Here is a 25224-nt window from a genome sequence, read left to right as displayed (position 1 = left end):
CTAAATTAATGAGTTTGACATGGAGAGGTTTCTGATTTATCTGTCTTAGTAGTCGCAGACTAAACGGATCTTTATTAAAATAGGCTGCATGTCAGCAGAGAAAGAACAGAGAAGAGTTCTGGCAGTCTTCTCACAAAATCCATGAGCCAGAAAATTTTCTGAGTCTCTAAATGTACCACGAGTCGAACCGGTACTACGCAGGCATTCTACTGAACTGAGCGGCTGAGGCATCAAAAGTTCCCATTAACAGGGAACATCAATAGAATGAAAGAATGAACATTATCATATCACTATACAGGCATCCATGTCTATGAATTTCTGAGTACTGCTCTCGCAGACCCATCCATTTCAAAGAGACGCCCTGCTAGTTCATCCCAGCTTTTTCTCTTGTCAAAGGATTCAAAAGAGACTCCAGTTCTGTGAGAATTCTCACCTTCCTCTATCTCATGAAATGTCCCATATGAGGGTGAATACGCTTGGGGAACATCTAGTGCAACAGCTCTCTGCAGTGCTGCTCGGTGCTCCTCCCTGTGTTCCTTGGCAATAGATGCCTGCCTTTCCATCCTCTGCTCTGCTGGGATATCCATGATATGCTCCTTTTCAAGCAGTGCCTGCAGTGACACAGACAAATGTATGTACAAACTTCACTTCAACGTCCATTTTCATTCACCGAAAATCCACCTATAGTTCTGTGACTATGAAATTGCAAAGATGGCATTGCATTTTATCTACTGACTTTGGGATTACATGGATAATAATGCCAAATCCTTTTGGTTTCAAAAGTGTTTTTAGCATAAACATTGATAGAAACTTCTCCTACAGGAAGTTTTGTACTGTTATATCTGAAATCCATGCATACCACTGAAAGATAGTTTATTTCCTGAAAAGTAATATATACGTAAAAGCAGATAATGGCTCTTTGGGAACCGGTCAAAGGTTTGTTAATTTCTTATCACAAACCACATATGTATCTCTATGATTTTCAATCTTCCAGTTCACTCAACTTGTAATAATCTTTTCAAGAACAAATAGTTAGCATGCAGTTGAGATTAGAAAGAGTGAGGCTTTATTCCTATTGGAGTGGATTCAAAAAATCCTGCCTGCTCCACACCAAATGACACTAATAATGAAGATTTTTTTGAAAAAAAAGGGGCACTTCTAGTTCTCAAAATCCATATCCAACGATTTTAAGAAAATTTTGAAATGTCACAAATGGCCCAAAAATTTGAATACTTGAGCAGCTCTGCAGTAATTTTCTTTGCCAGGACAAATTGATTCACAAGTATTTCACAAACATGCTTCAGACCTGAATGGTTATCCTCTATCCCAATCATAAAGCTCAAGATTCTGAGAACTTACATCAAGTGCTCTTCGAGATTCTTGCAAAATCCAAAGAATACCATGATCTGACGTCATGTTACGAGAAAAAACTATGCGTTCAAACTGCCCATCCACTGGAACCGCTGTCCTCACAGTTGGCGAAATTTTTCCTAAGCTGCAGCAAATCAAAGATTCAATACAAAGTTAATTGATCTCCTATGATGCAAGTGTCCAAGCATTTTAATAGTGATTGAGATTTAGCCCTCAATGCTCCTTGCCCTCCAACCCCCAGCAGCCTTCCCCTCCTCTAAAACTTTGTTCTGAGGAGTTCGACTTTATCATTCATGCCCAGGAGTAACTCAAAGCTGGAAACATATACTTGACAACATACCTGAAGGGCTTCCTTACGATGATGTGGTACAGACGACCTGGAGCATACAGGCGCCTTGGATCTTGAAGCATTTTCTCCTCCACTGTACATGTATCTTTCAAGCACATTATACACAGCAAGCATGGGAAACTATCAAGAGAGTGGAAATCAAAATGGCAAGTCAATGATCAAGTAAACAGTAGGTTATATGCCAACTCAATTGGTTACTGAACCCATATGCATGTAGTCATGTATAAAAGCTCAATGACTGAACCAGTATCAGAATTCTCCAGTCAAGGAGTCAAAACAATAGGCATATCACCCATGTATAAGACATCAGAAGGAAAATCAAAAGTCCATAGTGTTGCATGTCCATATAAAAGCACAACCAAAGAGTGTAAACTTTTCCAGCTGTGTATTTGGCTATAAAAATCATTTCTTAGCAGCGCAGAAACATGAAGTGCTGAACTATTAAGATGGCACAAAACCACTTCAAGCAAAAAGTAGTTGGCTTGTTTAAAATACTTCGCAATTCAGTATGAGATGGCACTGATATCTAAAATATTGGAAAGATAAATACTGAAAGAAGAAAAGACCTACAATCTTTTACCAGAAAATTGACTTGAATACATCTTCAAGTGCTACGGTTGTCCGAGGTAAGAAATCGTCCTAGTTTATTAATAAAATAACTATCAGAACATTGAGTTATGAGATAGTAGAGATGTTAGAAGGAGAAGGAAAAAGTAAAACACACAACATAAGAAGAAACTTAAAAGGTATACACTCGTTAATCACAGCATGCCCTTTTTATTGTTAATGCTCTAAAAGGAGAACCATTGTATAGCAGAATTGAAATAAAATTCTTGCATTTAATAAACCAGTAATCCGACCTCATGCAAAGGTTTTGTCATATAAAGAAAGCACATTCTGTTTTAACCAGCACATAATCAGTTCTCTGTGGTTGAGACTACCAAGATGTAAAAAAAAACTGCAACTCATATTATCCATCAGGTTCCAAAGTAAATTCCTATTAAAACGCTTGCAGTGTGTAACATGGCCTTCCATGTTCACAGTTGTGATCTTCAGAAACCGTCATGATTTCTTATAGCATTTCAAGATTTTTGCGTAACAGGGCATGCCTTTCAAGACCTACCAAGGTAAACAATAGGCAAAATGCATGACATGTGACACAAGATAAATATGATAGGACATGAGAATGCCCTCTCTCTGTATGCATGATTTTTAAAAATAAATAAGGATTTAGGAACAGTATATTAGCACAGAATTGGCAATTCAAAAAATGGATAGCAGGAAGAATGCTTAAACTTGCAGATCCTTTCTCCTATTCAGCTTGAAATTATGTTATGGAACATAATTTTCCACAGAGAATCATGTATAGTGACCATATCCTACCTCAGAAAGACAACTAATTCAGTTTCAGTTCATCTGGGGCATTAATCAGGTTTACTTTCTGTAGACCATTACCAAGTCTTTAAACTATCCTAGAGACTAAACCTTGTAATTTGCCTGCTGATGACTTTTTAAGTCTTTCACAAAATACTTAGACCCATTTACATAATTGCTGAAGAAACAAAGTGAGCCTTGAGGATCGGTGCAGTGGCTTTATAATGATTTCAACTCCAAACAGGTCTATCTACTGAACTAATCTCTCTACCAACAAGTCATGCTGCTTACATCTAGCCCTTCCATGCCTAAAATGGCTCGGACCTACTACCCATTTGCTTGTGCAGTTTTACTACCCATTTGTCAGAGAATCAAACTAGTCATAAGAGAATGCTGAATAAAGCTCATATACCCTACTTCAAGATGTTATACAAACTTCCATCCTGAGGCATCAACAATCATAAACTTCCAAGTAGAAAGAGTTGAACAAGGAAGAGAATCTAACAGTGCGGAGCTCAAGTCAACATAAACAGTAACATAAGCCTAACCCTTTCCCTCCTCTCTTTTTTTTTAATACCTAAGTACAAGGCTGAAGGGTATTAGTTGCAATGGATAGTATAAGCGTATTTCTGAACCTCCTTATTTAAAGATGTAGTACTTTCTCGAAAAAGTTAAATGCTTTACACCATTAGAAAAATTTGAACCTCCTTAGTAGAGGATGCTCAACGCTACCTTACTAGGCTAAGCAACCAGAAGTAACGGGGCAAAGACCAGTATTACCTGCAGCACAATTGAATTGATGACGTCTGCATATCTGACAGCCAAATTTAGTGATATGCATCTCGCAGGGGCAATTGCATAACATCTAACCCGTTTCCTTTCAATGTTCCCCAGCTTCTCCAGATTTTTAATAGCTAATATGGTCAACATTGTGACTACTCCTGCCCCCAACGAATGCCCTCCAAATGTCAACCTGTAATCTGGATACCTCTCTAATAGTTCTCTCAGAATCTCAGAATCACCTTCGAAAACCCACTGAGCAGCCTTAAGTAGCCCATTGTGAACATATCCACCGTCAAATTTTGTTTGCCCGAGTTTGTTATCAAAAAGGACCAGAAAATCACTTTCCTTAGCCAGAGTAAGTCCCCTGATAGCCACCACTATTTCTGCATTGTAATGGTCAAGGTAGATCATATAAGGAGTTACTCTCCCTCCAGTATCTATATGAGTTTTCTTCAAAATTATCCAGTCGGGATTGACTCCATACCCTCCAGGAGGAGCCCAGATGGGGTTTCTAATGTCTTCCTCATATACAGATAATATATATCGACAAAGCCTAGGTACAGGCTCAAATTCACTAGCAGCAGCAAGGCCCCAATTCTCACTTTCCCTCCCTGCAGTATAGAGGAACTTCTTCCACACCCAACGAGCACAGGCTAAACAATACACGCACTCTAGAATTGGAATGCAACATGCAACTGACATCTGTGGCTACCAATCAATCATGTTAAATTGGGTATCTAGAATCACAATAGAAAGGAGGGTTGTTCAGGTCGATGCGAAAAACTCAACCCAACATCAGAGAAATTGTAAAAATCATTAGCTGTCTATCAGTCTAAGTAGGACAAAAAGGCGTGGCAAATTATTATAACAAATAAATAAACCGAAACAAAATTCAACAGCAAGAAGCTAAATCAACACGGAGCAAGCAGATACAATCACTAAATTACCAGAAGAGAGGAACAGAAATATTTGAATTTTAACCAAACACACTTCAATAATTCAATTGCAATTTTCCAGCTTTTTGATTTGTCAGCATGTATGATGAACTAGTGGTCCTAATCAAGTAAGCTGGTCTGAACCGGCAAACAATGATATATACAAAACAAAAACAAAAAACAAAAGAGTGGTAGTAAAACGAGTAAAAAGGTAAAACAAGGAAAGGCAGAGGGAGGACTAATAGGGACGATTGGATAAAGGGTGTTTTCTCTGTGATAGATTCGTGCAGAGCCTGCGGACAGTTGTATTCATCAAAGGAAAAAGACGCACATTGGAAAATTTACAACATGGATCAGGGAAAGAAAGGAGAAAGATAGCAGAAAGACAACTGCTGTTTATTCGAAGGATTGAACATAAAACAATAGAGATATATTTCTAATTGGAACTTTGGTATGAAGCACGTGCTGGCACCAGTCAATCAAATCTGAGGACCCTTCAAGAAAGAATCTACCTGCTATTATGCCTTTAGATTCTCACTATTTTATTACTTTGTCATCAAGACTTCTTTTTCTTTTGCGGGTTAAGATGTCATCAAGACTTTTTTTTCTTTTTAATCCTTATAGCTTAGAGGTATTTAGAGACCCATGTGCCTATTTCTGATAAACCCCAATAAGAAGATCATTAAGTTAAGGAGATTGAGTTGGGGTTTCAATCCCACATCGGCTGGGGGTGTTAAGGGTTGGGTAGATAAGTCTCCTGAGTCGTCGTCAAAAGTTGCCGGCTTTTGACGATTGACCTGGGTTAAGGTTTGTTGAACGAATCTCTTGAGATTTCTCGAGAAGGTGAAAGAAAGTTAAGGAAATTAAGTAGATAATTTTAATCCTGGTAAAACACAATATTTGACGAGAACTTACACTTCATAAGTTAACTTCCAATAATTTTCCTTCACTTTTTCTTTTATGATAATGGCAGTGAAATCTCTGTCCCAAAGCAAAAAAGCAAAGAAAATGTTGTTGTATTTGATGACCATGGAGTCTAGAAAATTGTCTTGGCTCGTGATATGAATTTGTCTAGAAATAATTATTTGTTTTTGGGCAAGCGGGAAGGTGTCTGGAATTGTTGTTTTGCTTTCTCTAATGTTCTTACGTGCCCCACTTATCACCAACCAAAAAGAAAAAAATTAAACAAAGAAACTGTGGCTACGGCAATAAGCCACTCCTGTCCGTGGATCGTTGGAGACTTGGGCCAGTCCGGCCATCGCTGCCGAACAACATATGAGACAGGTGGTGCAAAGCGGGCCCTGACAATGAATTTAATTTCTACTATTGGATTAGTTCAAATGAAGCTTGGCAATCATGCAGCAGCAAGTGGGTAAAATTGTGAAAAGCCTTCAACTATGAGGACAAAGTTGCCTATGTGTGTGTGTGTAATATATATTATTTATTTATTTATTGCCTCTGGTTTCTTGCACTGCCTAATTAATTGCAGATATTGAATTAATTAGGGGTGGCAATTCGGGTCCAAATCATGTTGGCGGGTCGGGTCTGATCCGACCGGTCAGAAAATCTGCTGATCCGAACCCGACCCGTCAACCCGTGACGGGTCAGGTATGCTGACCCGAACCCGAAAATTTCAGGTTGGCGGGTCGACCCGAAATGACCCAAAACTTAATTTTAATTTATTAATTTATCACTGTAATTTCTAATAAAATCAATTTCTCACAAAACTAATTACATAATCAAGTAATAAAAATTTAAATAAATAATTCCAAACCAAATCTAAAATAAATTAAACACCATAAAAGTGTTTTATCCAAAACAAAATATAAAATAAATTAAAATAGTATAAAAGTAAAAAATAATATAATATATTATTTGTCCAAATATAATAATTTCAATTTCACACAAATTAAATAAATTCATTTAGGATTAAGTAATTAATGCCTTTGAAAAAAAAGAATAACTTAGTTTAGTTAGATAAAATTATTTTTATGTTTATTAAATTATTTTTAATTCGTAAACGGGTCATATCGGGTCATATCAGGTCATCACGGGTTGACCCGAAATCGACCTGTTTTCTTTTCGGGTTCATCGGGTTCAACCCGATTCTGACCCGAATTCCCGAAACCTCAACCCAAACCCATTAATTTCGTGTTAGGTTCGTGTCGTGTTTTCAGGTCGTGTCGAAAATTGCCACCCCTAGAATTAATGTGGGAGAAAGCCTGATGAGCTGAAGGAGGGCAGAAGCTGCGAAAAGCTTTGAACATTATGGACGGAGTAGTAGTTGCCTCTTGGCTGTCCACTGCGTGATTTTGCAAAGCGGAGATGAGTCCCTGGCCAGAGGAGGATCATTACCACATATGGTTTGCAATATCGGCCGGTTCGTATCGGAATCGGCCGAGTCTTAATCAGAACGGAGGAAATAGGTATAATACCGATTTTTAAATCACAGATATTATTAGATTTCGACTCGTTCTGACTCGGCCGATATTAGCCGATTCAAATTCGTGATGCACGGTATCAGCCGATATATTTAAATCAACTCGGAGTCAATTCAGAGATTTTTTCATATTGTGTCTTTTTTGGTATTTTCTAGTTTTAATAATTTTTTTAGATTCTTTAAAAAATTTTATGTGCTATAATATGCGTATCATCTGATATGTAACTGATATACCGCGACAGATTTGGAACAAGCCAAACCGCAATGTGACCGTGAACCATGTTACCACATCTTGTCCTAGTTCACGTGCTCTCATTCTTGACATGAAAATTGGAACTATGCCCCTCCAAAAATTGGACCGACCGGTTCAACCGATTGAGTCCTATGCTGTGAATGGTGCTTGGCTTAACTAAAACATAACACATTCTTTGAAACAGCATATGTACTAAAGCCCAACTAATGTATTTCAATGCATCTCCACCTCTCTCTCTCTCTCTCTCTCTCTCTCATATATATATATATTAAAAAGATCTCTAGCAGGGGATTGAGTTTTGAAAAGTGGGAAGAGAGAAGAGAAATTTGATCTCAAGATTTTTTAGTCAGGGGCCTCGATCATATTAATATATCGCTGATAAAAAATTAGGTATTTAGATGGGTTAAGTTTGAGTTAGATTTCCCTACAACTAATGTCAAGTTCTTAAATAGATTATAGAAGGTATTTACAACAAAACTCAATTCATATTAAAATCAGCTGAATCCGTTTTTTCGGTTACTAGCCTCTGGTTCGAATTTTGCTGGACCATTCGAGACTTGGAACAAGAGTCACTCTCCAGATTTATGAGTATTAGACATACTTCGAACTTTGCTGGACCATTCAAGACTTGGAATGAGAGTTACTCTCAAGATTTATGAGTATTAGACATGTCATATATACAGTTAAATTTTGTTTTATTTAGGACATTATATGTTGATATTTCTCAAACTGTACGAGCTTTATCGGCAGTTCTCGAGAATTACAGTATACTGCATCTCAATCATGATCTTAAAATAATGCTTCCAAACACTATAGAAGTGAGAAGCTAACTGGAATAAGAGTCAAGGAATACAACAAAAGTTTAAAAAAGAAAAAAAATTAGGGATGCAATTATAATTTACAAAACTTTAGGGGAAGTTTCGTATATGACTTAATCCTCAAGGGAGGCTAGTCTAATTTATCCCTTTTAGGGAGCAGGGACTGGCCTCTCACTTTCAGTTACATGCTCTTGCGCTGTTAAACCCTAACCCCAAACCGCCAGCCAGCAGTGCCGCATCGGCTCAGATCTCCGACTTACATATTAGCGCCACCACCGTCTGCCGCCTTGATACGGCCTCCTTCGGCTTCGTTGGTACATCATCTTGATTCTTTCTTCTTTTACCTAGCAAGCTAATAAGATATTGCGACTAATTTCATATACTAACGTCGTTGCATATTTCTATCAGCTGCTTGTAGGGTTTTTATCTACTGAGAACTCAGGTCCTAGTTTTGACACTAGATAATGTTCAATTCTTGTTCTTCAAGTTTTTTCTATCCGTTGATTCTTCTGCTTCAGTGAGCAAAATTCCAGCTTTTTATCCCCCTTTTTCAATTATTGTCTGGGGGGGTTTTTGGGATTAATCTTTTTGTGTCTTTTACTTTTCAATATCGAATGCATTTCAATCAAACGTAGAGCAATGTCAGTCATGCATTTGATGATGCATTGTCTGTCCAGTTTTGCTCTTTTCTTACTCTCCTGAACAGCATAGGGCTATATTATGCATTTTGGTGAGTATTTTTAATTCCTTAAGTTCTAATTATTGCTTGAACTCAAATTTCATTTGCAGTTGAACTGATTGGTACTTTGTAGTTCTTACAAAGCTTGGTATTGAGTTTGAATTAGGATGACTGTCATTTTTGTATGGTTCTTACCAACTGCTTTATCATTCAATCGGAAGTTGGTAAAACTTGGATCTATGTGTTTCAGGGGATGGCTCCAAAGCAACCTAATACTGGCTTGTTTGTTGGCCTCAATAGAGGCCATGTCGTGACCAAGAAAGAGTTGGCACCACGCCCTTCTGATAGGAAAGGGGTAATTCATTTCTCACGGATTTTTGTTTCAACTACTTGCAAAATCATACCATGTATTCTCTTTTTTTAGGATTTACTTTATCTTGAACTACATTACTGAATTATTTGTTCTGTTTATCATATTTCTATCATGTTGTTTTTTATTAGAAAACCAGCAAAAGGGTGCATTTTGTGAGAAGCCTTATTAGGGAAGTTGCTGGTTTGGCTCCCTATGAGAAGCGAATTACTGAACTTCTTAAAGTTGGAAAAGACAAACGTGCACTTAAAGTTGCTAAGAGAAAGTTGGGAACTCACAAGAGGGCAAAGAAGAAGCGTGAAGAGATGTCCAATGTTGTTCGCAAGATGAGGTAAATGAGCTATTTGTATCATTTAGACTTGTTACAGAAGAATTTAATGCATAAAGTGTGAATAAGTAGTTTTCCATTCTGCATTTTAATCGCATCTATTAGTATTCCGTTGGCTCATACTGATTGATTCATTGAATCGTTTTCCTTGGAGATGATCTGCTCTTTTCAGCCATTCACTGCCCTTGATACTTGCATTTTTCTCATCCTTACAGTTTATCTTCTATTTTATTTTCTTACCACATGGTGTGATTCATGTGGGTACTTATATTCATTTTAATTCTAATTCCCAGGGCTGCTGGTGGTGGTGAAAAGAAGAAGTGAGCTGCAGACAGCCCTTGGATTTCTTCATAGAGTTCTCTTTTTGAATGAGATTAATAGCTTAGATTATATTATTTAATCTTACTATCTGGTTAATCTGAAGGCTGCCTTTTGTCTTTTGGTTTTGTTTACTTGACAATTTACATTACATTTTAATTTAGAAAAACTTTTATTGCTACGTGTACTGGATTTTACTTCTTTTTTTTTTTCCGTAAGTTTTACATTTTTGCTTGTTCAAGTGTATGAAATATTACTTTCATCGTGTTTTTGTATAGTTGGGAGAGTCAACATTGTTATGTTTGTTATTCTGAAATCAAATACACATGGCTTCCAACTTGATATTAGTTGAACAGGAGTTCTATTCCAACCAACCACCTGATATGATTGTCAGGTAGCAGACATTTGTTAGGTGTGATGCCTCACTTTCAGTGAATTCCTTTTGAATCATACTAGGAGAGGCAATGTATCCTGTGGAACTTGGGGCTGATCTCTTACTCTGAGTGCATTCCCTTTACATTTTAAGAGGAGAGGGTTAAACATGTTGAATTACGTTTTGCATCTCTACTGAAATCCTGGAGCAGTACTCGATCGAGCTTAGAGAAGAGTTCATTAACAACTTCTCGGCTAGGTTAGGCCTGGTGTTTTATTAGAGTTGCAATCAACAGATTTAGATTATTGGCTGAGGTGGTCAAGTTGATGACATAATGTGGCTGTTTTGCTTTTCGGCCTGTTTTACTTATACATGTGATCTGTGACGTCAAATTGTGTTGTTCTTGGTGCTTTAAACGTATTAAGCATCGCACGGCAAGTTGACTTTTGGTAACAGTTCTTGTTTCTGAGAAATTCGGAAGCTCATGGTATACTAATTGGTGCTTGACATGCTTTGGTAGTATGAGCACTGTTGTTTATGGTAGTTCCTCAAATTTGACAAATAGGAGCCTGTTGATTTTGGTTGGATTATCTGTAGTTTAAGGAGTTATGGACTCTGGAATTCTAGTATGTGCCATATTACGGGTTAAACATTTTGTTTTGGAAATCCCCGCAGGCAACGCCGTGCGTGTGGTATCTCAGCTACTTGGGTGCCCAAAATGGGATATTCTGCTACATGGTTTCTTGGGTATGCATGGGAGTCTTCATCAGCTTAGGTTGCTAAAGAGTAAAGACTAACCAGTCATTTTTTTCGCCACCCAAGTTTATAAATTCTTGTCTAATGGAATTCAAATTGTAGTGCAAGAAATTGTAGTTGCACTAGAACCCATTGATTGGAGGGTTATATTCTGGTTGGGAACGATAGAAGACGTCCTTTTCTAATTCAAAGCTAGCATCTAAAACCTTTAAACTGCCTTTTTCAGCTTCTATTTCGAGTATCTAAAGAGAAAATCATACAAATAATTCTTCATATATTGGCTTTGTACCCTTTATGTCCTTACCCATGAAATGATGTTTTTCGTCCCTAACAAATTGATTTTATATTTTTTTACGTCCTTCACAAATGTAATAATGATTTTTCGTCCCTTACAAATGAAAAACATGCATTTTTAATCCCTCTATGCAATTTTATTCATATTCTTTCTAGTAAAAAATCACATAAAACTCACGCTTCATAAACTTTGAGAGCAAAATTAGAAGATAGCAGGAAAAAAGGAAAAAATCCCTCATATTTATTCCTTCTTCATCCTCGTTTGTTTTCCAAGAATGTGGTAGTTGCCATGGCTGCCTCCCGCCCTGTGCTAACAGTGTTGCTAGGGTTTAAAAGACGAACTAATATATTTTATATTCGAATCGAGTTTGGTTTGATAAAAGTTCGTTCGAATTTGGCTCATCAACTAATTAAGTCAAATTTAAACAGTATTTTATGCGCTTTTTATATTCAATAACATTCAAATTCGATAAAAAAAATTCGTTTAAACTCGATTGGACAAATAAATAAGTTAAATTTGAACAAAATTTAAGTTCATTTAAAGAATCAAACAAGTTAGAACATTAAGATGTTCAACTTAATTAAGTTCGTTAACCTCCCTAAGTGTCGCCGTCTACCACTTTTAATTTTTAAAATTTGCCACAAGTTAACTTTGCACTCAATTTTTTTAATAGAATCTGATTTTAATATTAGTTTTTACAAAAAAATGATTGGTAGAATTTGTCACATTTAATGTTAGAAAAAAACATGCCAATATTTTTTTTCTACCCTAGCAGGTAGTGTACTCCTATGCGTTTTTGAACCCAAAAAAAAAAAAAAAGATTAGTCAAAAAGCTTCCACAAGAGCTTCAATGACTTGCGAATGAGGAGAAGAAAATGCAAAATAAAGCTGCCTAAATTTTTAGCAGCGAGCCAGCAGGTTTGATTTGGTCAATTTTATATTTGTCTTAGACATGCAATCCAATGCCGGCAGCCACAGGTGTCATGCAGCTCGACGTATCCAACTAATGGGCAATTTTGCTGCTAATAAAGCAAGAAGGTTACTCTTTTTTTTAAAAAAAAAAAAAAATCTTTTTTGATAACAAAAGAAATAGCCTATGCATAAGTTGGGACAATTCTTTTAACTTGAATTTGGTCAGTAAATATGAAACAGCTACTTATGAAATGATCAAAAGGAATAAAAACGTTTGTTTCTCCTTTTTAACAATACCAGAAGATTTATAGGCATGTATAACTGCTATTTTTTCGTTCCATAATAATATTATTGTTTTCGATAAAAACGAAGATAAACTTGTTCTTGAATATTCAAAATCAGCAAAAGTTACTTTTTAAATGATTCATCAAAAGTTACTGTTTAGATAATTATAAAATTTAGTTTTTTTCATTAAAAAATTTATAATTAAAATATAAAAAAAGTAACATCACAAAAATTAATTATCCAAAATAAATCTATAATTACTTAAAATAATCAACGAGTATTTACATTACCGCACGTTTATATTGATTGAATAGTTGGCAGAGTTCGGCACAACGAATAAATGTCATAGGTGAATTTCACGGCTGCCCTCGTTAACTGTTTTCCTATAAAGTTCCATATTCGCGCGCCAATCCAATTTCGTCAGTCTTCAATCTTCTCAGCTTCTGTGTAAATATCAGATTCTATTTGCTTTTCGCAATTGGGTTTGACCAGAATTCTGGTGTCATTCAAGAATGGACAATGAATCAGGTCACCAAAAATCTCAACTTTATCAATCTTAAAGTGTTGAATTCGTGGTTTAAATTGAAATTCTTCTTGTGGGTTTGGTTGATTTGTTTTAAAAAATGATTACTTGTACAGTGATCGAGTTCTTGGGCTGCGTGCCTTTGCTGCAGAGGCTTCCCAGCTCTTCTCTCAAGAGGATTGCCCAAGTTGTTACCGTCAAACACTATGGTGATTTCCTCTATCTTTTGCATGAGTAAACTATTTACAGTCAACCCCTTTTTTCTGTTAGCTTAAGGTGAATTAGTTTGTCTGCAATGTGGTTATATGCATATAATTTTGGACAAAAGCATTGGTATTAAAATGGTTGCTCCTAACACAAAGTTTTAAACAAGCATCTTGGTATTGTTGCTTTATTCAATCACTTACCGAGACTTGGTGGGAGAGGAGGGTGGTTGCTTCTGGAAGGAGGGTGAGCCTTCTGCAATCAGTTAAGGTGGAGCCTAGGGAAACTTGAGTACTGACAAAATGGTACATAACTTTCGTATTTTGAGAATTTTCCAAGGACGATCCGACAAAGTGGTTTTGTGCATTTCACTTTTCCCGAATGAGTAAGATTTTTCGTGCATATTTCTTTTTTAATCTTTTTGGATATTGAAAATTTTTGTGTTTTTAAATTTTAAGATCGTGGAGATTATGTTGTCCGCGAAGGAGAACCTGGGGATGGAGTTTATTTCATATGGGATGGAGAGGTAATTATAACTATCATTTCGTGGAATTTTTTTAGCTGATGACACAATGTTAATCATATATATCGTTATCTTATTGCAGGCTGAAGTCTCTGGCTCGGTTCATACTGAAGATGAAAATCGTCCTGAATTTCAGTTGAAACGTTATGACTTTTTTGGTCATGGTGAGGAGCTGGTTTCCCTGTTGAGGCATTTCAACAAATCCGTGTTTTATTTTGTTTGGTTACATCATAATTTCTGATAAAGCTTATTGTCATTTATGTTTTATTATGAAGTTTTTGTTTTTAGATGTCTTTATTGACATGCCCAAGCTTCAAATATAGGCCTTGTGTTAGAGATCACGTGACAATGCTAAGGTATTGTTTCAGGTACTCTATTATCTGATCAACATGCAGAAGTGATTGCCTTGTCAAAGGTAGTTCCTTTTCTACCAGACTGAAGCTTTTGTGTCTTTATCCCTTTCTTTGGCACTGACATAAATCTTTTCAGTTGTTTGCCTCCAAAAAGCTTCTACATTCATGAGTTAATGCTGCTGTCTTTTCATGGCAGCTTACCTGCTTGGTGCTTCCTCATGAGCATGGTAATCTGCTGCAGACTAAATCAATCTGGAGTGCAGATAAAGCAATAGAAAATTGTCCACTTGTGGAGCATGTATTACATTTGGATCCCATCGAAGTATGTTCTTTCATCAGCTTATATGGTGCTGAATTTTAATCAGTTCTAGAAAAGCATATAATCATCAGGGGAAAATTTGCCAAAAATATGCAAATGATAGTATTTAAGCCAAAAATTGTGTAAAAGAGTATTCACACGCTGATATATCAGATTTTGAGCATAAGTGAGTAGTTTTAATATCTGAGCATTGTCTTTCTGGACTATTAATTCATGGAACATGTAAAACCAATTCATGCACCTGACTGTTTAAACATTTCAGAGAGGATAAAATTTGATACTTTGAGACTGTTATTTGATTCACGTGGAGAGGACTTGATCCATTAACTTTGAAATCTTTTCAACTACTATCACATAATTGGAGTAGCCTTTCATCTTCAATGGGCATATTTATTGCACATACAGAGAAAAGTTCAGAGGAGGTAGACACTTTGTTTGAACATAGAAATAATTACTTTGAACATCTTATTTGTATTGGTATATGACATGGATTTATTTAAGAAAGGAAACCATATTATAGACATGAAGCATGGATAGCTTGTCACATTGTAATCATATAATGGCTTTACAATTTCATGCTACGTGGTTCACAGAACCTGGTTTAGAAGAACTATGTGTTGAAAGAATTTAACCCTCAAGTTTTTGGGTGTCTATCTGAAGGTGAACATCTTTCGAGGGATCACCTTACCTGATGCTCCAAAATTTGGGAAAGTATTTGGAGGCCAGTTTATTGGACAGGTACGAGTCATTTACTTTTTCATTCATGGGTTCTATTGACTGCTGTCTCCAAGAAAAAGGTTATCAATTATGTGAAACATGTTGCCGAATGGTTCTTGATAATGTATATGCACTTTTGGAACTTTAAAGTGGTGATGCTGGCCTATTTGAGGAACGTATAAAATGTATAAAATTATTCCCCTTAGTCCTGGTTTTGTTGGCTGTATTTCGCTTTAAATGGTCCAAAAAAATTTCATCTGGCATTAATGCAAGATTATCAATTATCATATTCTAGAAAATGCCTTCATGAGAAGTTCATTAGTCTCAAGGACTATAAAAACAATATTTAGGGCCTCTTTTCAGTTGATTATGGTCTGTTAGAGGTGTTCTCATTTGCTTTTGACTTTTCCTTTGGATTTTTGAGCTGCAAAAAGATAATAACAAGAAGTTGTCCTTGGGGTGCTTTTAATGACTGATTTTTGTCTTTTCTTTCCACCTTAGATATCAGTTAAAGCACCACTTCGCAATATATGCTGTCTCCCAATTGATGCCCTCAATTTCTGAAACTTGGTATCTGTAGCATTCCTGCTTTGTGCAATTATGAGTCAAAATTAGATCTGTATCTAATTTTTTAGCTTCCGACATTCCTATTCTTGGGGGACAAACATGAGCAGTGGTTCTCACAGCTTTAAACCAGGGGATTCTTTACTTCTTTTAAGTGACTTGGATTCATGTATTGGATAAACATTCAGGCACTTGCTGCAGCAACAAAAACAGTGGACTGTCTCAAGGTTGTTCATAGTTTGCATGCTTACTTCCTTCTTATCGGAGATTTGGATAGTAAGCCTCCTATTTATGAAAGCATTCTCCTTTTTTAATGCTTGTCTTGACCTTCATTTGCATCTTTTAAGAAGGTTGATTCCGGCTCAGTGCTTAGCGGCATAAAGTAACATCTCTATCCAGACCCTCTACATGTAATATGCCATATAGATGGTAAATCTATTCTTTTCAGAAAGAAACTGTAAGTCTATGCAAATTGTATGCTATGAAGTGATACAAATTGAAATACTGTTTTTTCAGGTTTCTTTTTTCTTTTGTTTACCACCCCCTCAAAAGATCATGTTTAAAGGCTGCTTAGCTTTGGGGTGATTATTTATTTTGCCCAACATGTAATCAACCATCAAAACAAATATCTGATGGACAATGAGTCAATCACCTAGACAGGCAAACATAGTCCTTTCGTATGCTTTGACATTATTTTCTTCACACTAAACTGTTGAATCAACAATAATGTAAGAGCAATCTGGTTGCATTTCCAGTCCCAATTATATATCATGTTCACCGTGTACGTGATGGGAAGAGCTTTGCTACTCGAAGGGTAGATGCAATTCAACATGGAAATGTGGTGTTTATATTGGTTGCTTCATTTCAGGTGAGGGCATCAATGCTGTTCTGATGAATCAACAATGTGCAAAACACATGATAGATTATTTATTACGTGATATTTAGGGCTGCATGTGTGAATGCATGTAGATTCCATCTGCTATCTTGATAATTATAAATCTGGGTCCTGAAAAATTCAATGTAGATATCTCTTAAGAGAAGTTCTTTTGATATCTTTTTAGACCATATTGTTTGATTTCCTGAAAATAACCGGGAATGGATTATTTTGTTTTTAATTTTAATCTTGTTGTCGTTTGGGGGCAGAGTCCATTTCATCATCAATCACTCTTTATGAGTCCTCTATCATTACATAGAGTTCTAGCTGCCTGAACAATCTATCTGGCTGTATAGAGAATCAACTGAAGGTTACATACTGGATTATTAATATACTATCACTGAGTGTCGGAAGCCAAAAAAAAAAAAGAAAAAGAAAAAAAATTGCAAATGCTGGATATTTTCTCTGATCCACATTGTATCAAGTAATAGCTATTTCTATATCCACTTTTGAGAGTCAAAAGAAAAACGTTATCCACTTGGTGTTGGATGTAATGTGGGACTTGTTTATCAACTTCTTTATTTAGTTTTGCTGATTGCTTTATCTGTATGCTGAAGTGATTATGTGTGTTTTTACTTCTTGGGACATCAGATCAGTTGTTTTAGCGTTAGTGGATTTCCAAGCTTAGAAACATCTTCATGGATTATATAGCACTAAATGTTGTTTTATAGATTTTCTTGGAGTTGGCAGGTAATTGCTACAGGCATAAAGTATTGGATGAACTTTTTTTGCTGAACTTGTAAGAATATCTGTTTTAAATGGAATGCTTATTGTGATAATACTGGTATCTTATTTGTAAAAGAAAATGGGGAAATAGTATGAGTCTAATTTTGGCTTCCAGGGTTCTAACCTATTACTCAAAAATAATTGTGCACAATGTTTATGTTTGAACTAGTTAAATTCTTTGCATGTATCATCTTCTTCTTCTTCTTTTCTTTCAAGTGAATGTATGAATGCTGTACTATCTCAAACATTGTACAGAAAGAACAAGAAGGCTTTGACCACCAGGAAGCAGAAATGCCTTCTGTTCCCGATCCAGATGTGGTAAGCTAAGATACACTTATATTTTTCAGTTTCTTTAATATTTCCCTTTTGGTGTGTAACTCCAACTTGATGCAGCTTTTATCAATGGAAGAGTTACGAGAGAGGCGTCTAACTGATCCCCGCCTTCCAAGGTCAGATTTGTCTCTTCAATTACACTTCCCAAAGATAGTGGTTTCTAAATGTACCTGGTGATAAAACTCTGGGTAGTTTTAAAGTTGCTTCAGTTTTACATAAGAAGATTACAGGCATCTATCACTGAGTTGAGGACTTATATTTCTCAGCTGGTCTCCAGTTGTGGGAATTGTGTGAGTTGGTATCTTCAAAGAATTGTGTGATGACTATTACTGTTTGTCATTTTATCAGAATAATTTTTTTCTCTGAATATCACATACAAGTCACTATAATGATATTGCATATAAAAACTGCTTGCTGCATGGTTAATAATCAAATTCAGAAGACCATAATATACATAGTTGCAGGACTTACCGGAACAAGGTTGCGACATCGACGTTTACGCCTTGGCCAATAGAGATTCGGTTTTGTGAGCCAAACACTAACACCAACCAAGACAGGTCTCCTCCAAGGTTAATCCCAAGTTCCTTCTTTTTCTGTTTTTTAATATCTAAACAAGTGATGAGAAAAACAGAAAGCAGAGAATCAAGTTATGATGGTAATACTTGGACATTCTATACGAGGTTGTTTTGATCCTTTTTAACTGTGTACTGCAGTTTGAAGTACTGGTTTAGAGCAAGAGGAAGACTTTCAGATGACCAGGGTCTGCATCGGTAAGAAAATTCTTCATAGCACTTCATTTTTTATTTGGGACAAAGCACAAAACTCCCACCAACATTAGATTTTGGGAACAGGTTAAGTTTGATTACTAAAAATGTTTTTCAGATAGCGTCTGTTTAGTGTTTCCAAATTTAGTTTCTAGAATGTTCTCAGTTTCACTTGAATGAGATGTTTCTTATGTTATCCTGTGGTTTGTTTGGAGCACAGATGTGTAGCTGCCTATGCATCGGATCTTATATTTCTCAATGTGAGTCTAAATCCTCATCGTGAAAGGGGTTTGAAGACAACGGCTATTAGTCTGGACCATTCGTGAGTATCCATGTCCTTTTACAGTATGACTGCTTTTAGAAATGCAAATATACTTTACTCTCTGCTTTATTTAAATGTAAGAATTAGTCTAATTAGCTAGCCTTGTCTGACCAGCTTAGTATCATAAATGTCAAGTTGTTTTTAGTTTCAGAAACTGTTCCTAGAAGAAGGATTAAACACTGTTTTAGTTTGTCTGGAGAAGAACAGATAATGCTAGGTCAGGTTTGGATGTTTAAGTAAATTAAAGTGATCCATTTCCTAATTCTCTGTATGGGATTTATTTAGGAATCTTACTGTTCCGAGGATGATTAAATTTAATATCTTGGAGAACAAAAAAAAGGTCTATTCAATCTTTTGAAAATTAATTTGCCATATTGGTGTATTATCCTAATTCTACCATGCCCTCCTTGGTGAAAAGATTCCTACAACTTGACTGCCGCATTGCCCTATGGGAATTAAAAAAGCTAAATAATTGCCTTCTGAGGTACCCAGCAGAAAGGATCTTACTAACATGGTACTAGTTTAGTTCCATTTTGTTTGCTTTAGAAAGAGAAAGAGCTGGTCTTGATGACCTCGGTCTTCTTGGCCTATCTTTGGTACAAGACAATATTAATATTGCAGTTATAAAACAGAGATTTTTTGTTCTTGCCCTGTAACGTGAAAAAGTTACCTAGGTGCCATGATTCCTGGTTGAGTTAATTCTCTATTGAACTTGTAAGAATGTTTCTGAATGGTGCTTTATGGGAAAATATCAACTTTTAGACAGGGTTAACGGAGGAATCATTATGTTGGACAAGAAAATGTTGCGAAAGTTCTTGAAATTTTGTTATTAAAAATATGGCCAATCACACATATGCACAGAAAAAATATGTCTCTTTTTCTTTGCTGTGGAAGAAATTTTGAGCACTCATATAATGTCTTCGCATTCTGCTTTATTTTCCAGGATGTGGTTTCACAGACCTTTTAGAGCTGATGATTGGTTATTGTTTGTTGTAAGTATCATAAAATGTCAATACAATTTGGTCCCTCTATGCCTGAACATTTACGGTTTAGTTATTTTTTTGTCTTGCTTCCTAGATCATAGGTCTTGTATTTCATTTATTCTGTGCAGAGCCAAAGCCCTAACGCTTCTAATGCACGTGGCTTTGTTTCCGGCCAGATGTTTACCAGAGATGGAAAGGTAAATCACTTGGCGTTCGTACCATAGTTCTCCCTTTCGTTTTATCGTTTCAGAACTATTATTCGGAATCACTCCCCATCTTTTTCCTTAGTTGCATGCTATTCTCTAACTCGTAATCTACCAGTTGGCTGTATCCTTGACACAAGAGGGGCTATTAAGGGGGGCCGCCAAAACTCCAAAATCTGCTATCAAGTCGAAGCTTTAATGCAGTCCCACATCTCCAGACGACGTACTTGTTTTTATGTTATGCATGTCAACTCTCAAATCGGGTTTTCTGACCAACAACATTTCAAGGGACATAACAGCGGAGCTGCAGCAAAATGTCAATTAAGGACTGCATATTTGAAGTACCAGATGTTGAAACACCTAGTCGATCCTCTCACTCTTTTGCCTCGTAGCTCTGTACCGGTGTCTTTTATTACTTGTGAATTTACAGAATAAACTTATTAATAATAACTGGTTCGTTCGTTCAGTAAAAAGTCTTCAAGAACCATTCGAGGTTCTTTACAATAAAAAGTGGCGTGCTAGAGTTCAGGCTCTGGAGACTGTTTGTTTCAGTACTAGTGTATGGTAGTCCCGAAGGAGATTTATCTGTAAAGCAAGCAGATTTTACAGCTTCCCTCAAGAAGCAGGAGCTTAACAGGCAAAGCTTTTTGTAGTTCCTGGTTTTGCAGAAGATGGCATTTATATCTTTAGAGGTTCCCATTGCTTGATGGGTTGGTGGGGGGCCTTGAATTTGAGCATACCTCTTTGTAGTTGTGTTCTACTTCTGCATAGAGCAGCTCCGACTAGGCTGATGGAGGGAGCTCATTCTGTAAACTGCATTATTTTATCGGCAATGGAGGCTCTGTCTGTATTTTCCAAGTAGCACATTTGCCGCAGTTCTAATAAAGATGCTTGAAATTTTTGTTCTTCTTATTAAGTAGCATTCTGAAATTCAACATGAAAGGCTACACGATAATTATGAGCGCTGATTTCTTAAATGCAATGCAATATGGGGCTGACAAGCAAAAATTAGTGATTAGGTATAAGGTTTTTGCGTCTCTTTGACCTGGCAAATTCGTTTTTTCCTTTGCTTGGAGCCTATGCTGGCTTTTGCGTGGGAGTTCAGATTCTTCTTCTTCTTAGTTACTTCAAAATTTGGTAGAACGCCATTAGTGAAACATGTTTCGGCTCTTGGGTGTTGCATGGATTGCTATTTTTTAATTACAAAAGTTTTTCATTTTTCGTAAATATTTTCTTTATGTATTTTTCAATCACATTTTAGCCTCACACAAATCACATCCTAAAGAAAATGTGCCACTAATTTTTTTTTTTTTTTCAAAAGACAATTTTTCTGATAAAGAACTATTAAAGACTTCTTTTTGTGCTACAAGTAAGAATCCATATGGTTGACATGACATATAACTCAATATCTATCAATCAAAGCCTCTTCTCACAAAAAAAAAAAAAAAAAGGCCTCTTCTCACAAGTCTTAATCCTTATCTTTTCTTTTTTCACTTGTAACCAATTATAAAAAAAAAAAAAAAAAAAATTCTTTCCAAATTTCGTTTTCTTTTTTGTTTTTTGAACTACCCAAATAATAGAACTTATTGTGGCCATTAGCCATTTCAAAATAAGAATTAGTCAACGATAAAACCAAAAAGAATGGTCTCAATTCAAAATTATAATTCCCATTTTTTACAAGGTATTATTGCTCTTTGGTTGGTTTAGATTTTACAAAACTTGATTGTAAAAGCTAATTATGGAGAACAGTCAGAATCAGCAAAAGCTATTTTTTTGAGTGATTATAGATTTTAATTTTTGCGACCATTATAAAATCTATAATCAAAATAATCGAATCGAGAACGTTAAAAAATTATTTACGTAAAATTAGAATGTATAATCAGTTAAAATAATTAAATAACGAAAACGTGTCCTAAAAGTCGCTAAATGACATCCCCGTCCGTCTTGAACATGTTTAAAGCAGTAACTATGCATGATCAAACTAATAATAGGATGTTTTCTTGCTTGCATTAGCCATTGTAGATTATAGAAAACACAAGGAAAGCTAATCTCAAACGAATATTCGAACAATCAATCATTCCAATCTTCCCCAATTACCTAATTTAGTTTTGCTCTCAATTCGTTTTTTAATCCCACTGCCCTCTCTGCTAAAAGTTTTCTTTACTGCCCAACTTCTCCCGAAGGTCAGCTTCTATCTATGTTACCCTTTTTCTTTTTTTTTTGGTTTCTTTTATTATGTGGGGTGGACTTTGATTGCTAGAACAATTTATCTAGAATGCATGTTTTGAATCTATTTTGTTTCCTACAGTTTATGTGATTTGTATGTTTGGATCTCAAAAAGGTTGCTTGGTTTTGAATTCTTGTAACCTGTGATGTTTGGAATCGGGAATTGTTTTTCCAATTGTTGAAGTTATGAGACGAGAAAAGTTTGTAACTTTTCCAAATTATTTCTTTATTCCGTTGTCGTTGGATAAATTTGTGCAAGATGCCAGTTCAAGGTTGGTGATTTTTACTTTTGTTTGGTGGCCTGTTTTCTTTCTGCCGTGTATCGTGGCTTTTTCGTGGCTTTTTTTTCTGGAGTAATTGATTGCTAGGTGGTCCATATACTAAGCTTTATCTGCATGAATTTGGTTTCTAGAATTGGAAGCAGAGAAAGTATCTGATTGAATCTCAATTGGGTGGTTGTTTTCTTCCTGTTTTCTTTTCCAATATTTGAACCTTTTGATGTTCAGTGAGTATGTATTCATAAGCTTTGGATCCTACATGCAGAATAAAGCATTGTATTTAATTGGTATAATGGGCCTAGGTTACTTTTATACTTCTAAGTGATCTATTTGCTGATTGATGATAATGTGGGCTAGGGATTCTATTCAAAATTATTGGTTTTAAGCTTAACTTATGAATGACTTGTTTCCCTTGGTAGCTAGAGGAAGAAAACTTATACCTTTACATTCTTTTTGTTTTTCAGAAGGTTAATATCTGATAAGGCAAATCTCCTTCCTGGAGCAAAGAAAGGAAACTACTTTATGAAAAGCAATCTGCCCAAGGGGCTAACTAATCTAGTCTACCTGTCCTGGGAAATTTTTGAAGTTGCGAGTCTGTCGTTTAGTTATGATTTAGATAATACTCCACATGATTTATTGTGTTTCCTTTCCTTATGGTCGTGTTATCATGGTTCACTGTGTCGATCTTTTAAAGGATAGATCTGTGGTTTAAATTAGCCTTGTATATGTTGTCTGCATGCATTAAGTAATTATGCACTTAATGGAATGCCTGCGATTCCTTGGCAGGGGTTGGTTTTGTGTCTTTGTACCAGGATTTGTCCTAGGTCGAGTTGAACGTTTTAGTTCTATGGAATCAGATTCAGATAGTAGCACTTCAACTGAAATTAGTGATGGTTGGTATGATGGTGTCAGGCAATACGATCCAGTGCAGTCATCACTGATACCTGGGCTTCCTGATGATATTACCTTTTTCTGCTTGGCAAGGGTTCCTAGGAAGTATCATGCAGTCCTGAAATGTGTTTCAAAGCGATGGAGAGATTTAGTTTCTAGTGAAGAGTGGTATTTATACCGGAAAAAGCATCACCTGGAGGAGACATGGATTTATGCTTTGTGCAAAGATGAGTTAGACCACCTTGGCTGTTATGTTTTAGACCCCAATCGGTTACTAAGTGGGTGGAAGCGCATCCAGGGCCTTCCTGGTTGTTGTAAAAGGAGAAGAGGCATGGGCTTCGAAGTGTTGGGAAAGAGAGTTTACCTCATTGGTGGCTGCGGTTATATTGAAGATGCTACCAATGAAGCCTATTGCTATGATGCTGGTACGAACTGTTGGAGTGAAGCTGCTCGCTTGCCAGTTGCAAGGTATTGATATAGGCATGTAATCTTGCTAATTATGCCACTCTTTATGATGATTGGTGAAATCAAGTTAATTAACGAATAACTTTTCCTTGCCGAGTAAAGTTTAGTATTTGTAGATATTTTTTCCCCCTTCCTTTGGACTCATTAGTTGACAAAATCTCTATATGATTTTGCTTTAGTTTTCTTCTTTCTGCTTGTGTAGCCAACTTTTGATCGATTAAAATGCTTGTTAACTCTTCTGAGTGCTCTGTCTATATGAACCAGTTTATGTCTTTTTCTCTTGCCTTTTGTTTGCCGAAGTTGTGAAATGTTGAAATATGGAAGTTCCATGACATGTTCCATGGTGGTTGTAGTTTGATTGCAACCTGTTATGAAGAGATACCGATCTAGGCATTAATCTGTTGGGTGATTTTCAGGTGCTATTTTGCCTGCCAAGCTGTGGATAACAAAATCTTTGCCATTGGTGGTTCAGATCCTGGATCAAGCAATCTGCAGTCCTTGGATGCTTATGATCCTCAGACAAATTGTTGGAATTCGCATGTGGACCCTAATGTTCTTGATGATATTGAAGATTCAGTAGTCTTGGATGGGAAAATCTATGTTCGTTGTGGTTCGTCTGCTGTATCTTCGCATGTATATGCTGTTGCTTATGAACCATCAAGTGGTACATGGGAACAGGCTGCTCCAGATATGGTCATGGGCTGGCGGGGTCCTGCTATCGTTGTGAATGGGACTCTTTATGTCTTGAACCAGACTTCAGGAACCCAGTTGATAATGTGGCAGAAGGATACCAGACAATGGATCTCTGTCAGGAGATTTTCATCTAAATGGACGAGGCCACCATGCCGGCTCGTAGCAATTGGGGAGGACATATTAATTATTGGCAAGGGGCTTAGCACCATGGTGTTTTCTACTAAAAATGCTGGAAAAATGGATGGAATAATGTTGAGCTCGTCGTTTCGAGGGTTAAATTCTGACTTAGAAGTGATAAATTGTAGATCTATTGCAGTCTAGAACTCAAAAAAACTGACTTCCAGCATATGTGGATAGTTAACATCTCTTTTCTTCCCATATTTTATGGTGCTTTCCCTTTCTTTGAGTTCTATGCATCTCCTTCAAAAAAAAAAAAAAAAAAAGTTTCTATACATCCAGGTGGGACTTTCCTTTAAGGAATTATTTTTGCTAACTTTAGGGAATTGTTTGATCTTTCTATTGCTTTGGGTATGAAGTCACTGTTCTTTCTACTGCTTTATTTTT

At 36.3% G+C, this 25224-nt stretch overlaps 4 protein-coding genes across 8 annotated transcripts; 3 read left to right on the top strand and 1 right to left on the bottom strand.

Moving 5' to 3' along the window:
- Positions 1-223: 223 nt before the first annotated feature.
- Positions 224-5613, bottom strand: LOC140037098 (uncharacterized). Of its 2 annotated transcripts, XM_072081149.1 has the most exons (6): positions 5325-5613; positions 3875-4614; positions 2301-2359; positions 1712-1840; positions 1360-1495; positions 224-611 (listed from the first exon to the last, which is right to left on the bottom strand). In XM_072081149.1, the coding sequence occupies exons 2-6, from the start codon at positions 4577-4579 to the stop codon at positions 309-311; spliced, it is 1332 nt and encodes a 443-aa protein (XP_071937250.1). In that variant the 5' UTR covers positions 4580-4614; positions 5325-5613; the 3' UTR covers positions 224-308. The 2 variants fall into 2 exon arrangements, with proteins under 2 accessions (XP_071937250.1, XP_071937248.1); XM_072081147.1 differs by having other exon boundaries at positions 3875-5612.
- Positions 5614-8468: 2855 nt separating this feature from the next.
- Positions 8469-10199, top strand: LOC113733175 (large ribosomal subunit protein eL36y). Its single transcript, XM_027259376.2, has 4 exons — positions 8469-8637; positions 9253-9357; positions 9504-9703; positions 9994-10199. Exons 2-4 carry the CDS (start codon positions 9256-9258, stop codon positions 10022-10024), a joined length of 333 nt encoding a protein of 110 aa, XP_027115177.1. The 5' UTR covers positions 8469-8637; positions 9253-9255; the 3' UTR covers positions 10025-10199.
- Positions 10200-12931: 2732 nt separating this feature from the next.
- Positions 12932-21019, top strand: LOC113733174 (acyl-CoA hydrolase 2-like). Of its 2 annotated transcripts, XM_027259374.2 has the most exons (17): positions 12934-13167; positions 13279-13371; positions 13825-13892; positions 13972-14053; positions 14258-14304; positions 14439-14564; positions 15222-15299; positions 16031-16118; positions 16598-16710; positions 17758-17820; positions 17896-17951; positions 18300-18404; positions 18549-18605; positions 18820-18921; positions 19865-19913; positions 20033-20101; positions 20226-21019. In XM_027259374.2, exons 1-17 carry the CDS (start codon positions 13152-13154, stop codon positions 20304-20306), a joined length of 1293 nt encoding a protein of 430 aa, XP_027115175.1. In that variant the 5' UTR covers positions 12934-13151; the 3' UTR covers positions 20307-21019. The 2 variants fall into 2 exon arrangements, with proteins under 2 accessions (XP_071937243.1, XP_027115175.1); XM_072081142.1 differs by lacking the exon at positions 19865-19913 and having other exon boundaries at positions 12932-13167.
- A 1039-nt stretch (positions 21020-22058) lies between these two features.
- Positions 22059-25070, top strand: LOC113733173 (F-box/kelch-repeat protein SKIP4-like). Of its 3 annotated transcripts, none has more exons than XM_027259371.2 (3): positions 22059-22290; positions 23076-23970; positions 24384-25070. In XM_027259371.2, exons 2-3 carry the CDS (start codon positions 23363-23365, stop codon positions 24979-24981), a joined length of 1206 nt encoding a protein of 401 aa, XP_027115172.1. In that variant the 5' UTR covers positions 22059-22290; positions 23076-23362; the 3' UTR covers positions 24982-25070. The 3 variants fall into 3 exon arrangements, with proteins under 3 accessions (XP_027115172.1, XP_027115174.1, XP_071937242.1); XM_027259373.2 differs by having other exon boundaries at positions 22062-22290; positions 23398-23970; XM_072081141.1 differs by lacking the exon at positions 22059-22290 and adding an exon at positions 22303-22605 and having other exon boundaries at positions 23398-23970.
- The last annotated feature ends 154 nt before the right edge of the window (positions 25071-25224 follow it).

Source organism: Coffea arabica, chromosome 2e (genome assembly GCF_036785885.1).
Source record: "Coffea arabica cultivar ET-39 chromosome 2e, Coffea Arabica ET-39 HiFi, whole genome shotgun sequence".
In the NCBI taxonomy this organism is placed as follows: Eukaryota; Viridiplantae; Streptophyta; class Magnoliopsida; order Gentianales; family Rubiaceae; genus Coffea; species Coffea arabica.
This window is presented reverse-complemented; position numbering and strand designations above follow the sequence as displayed.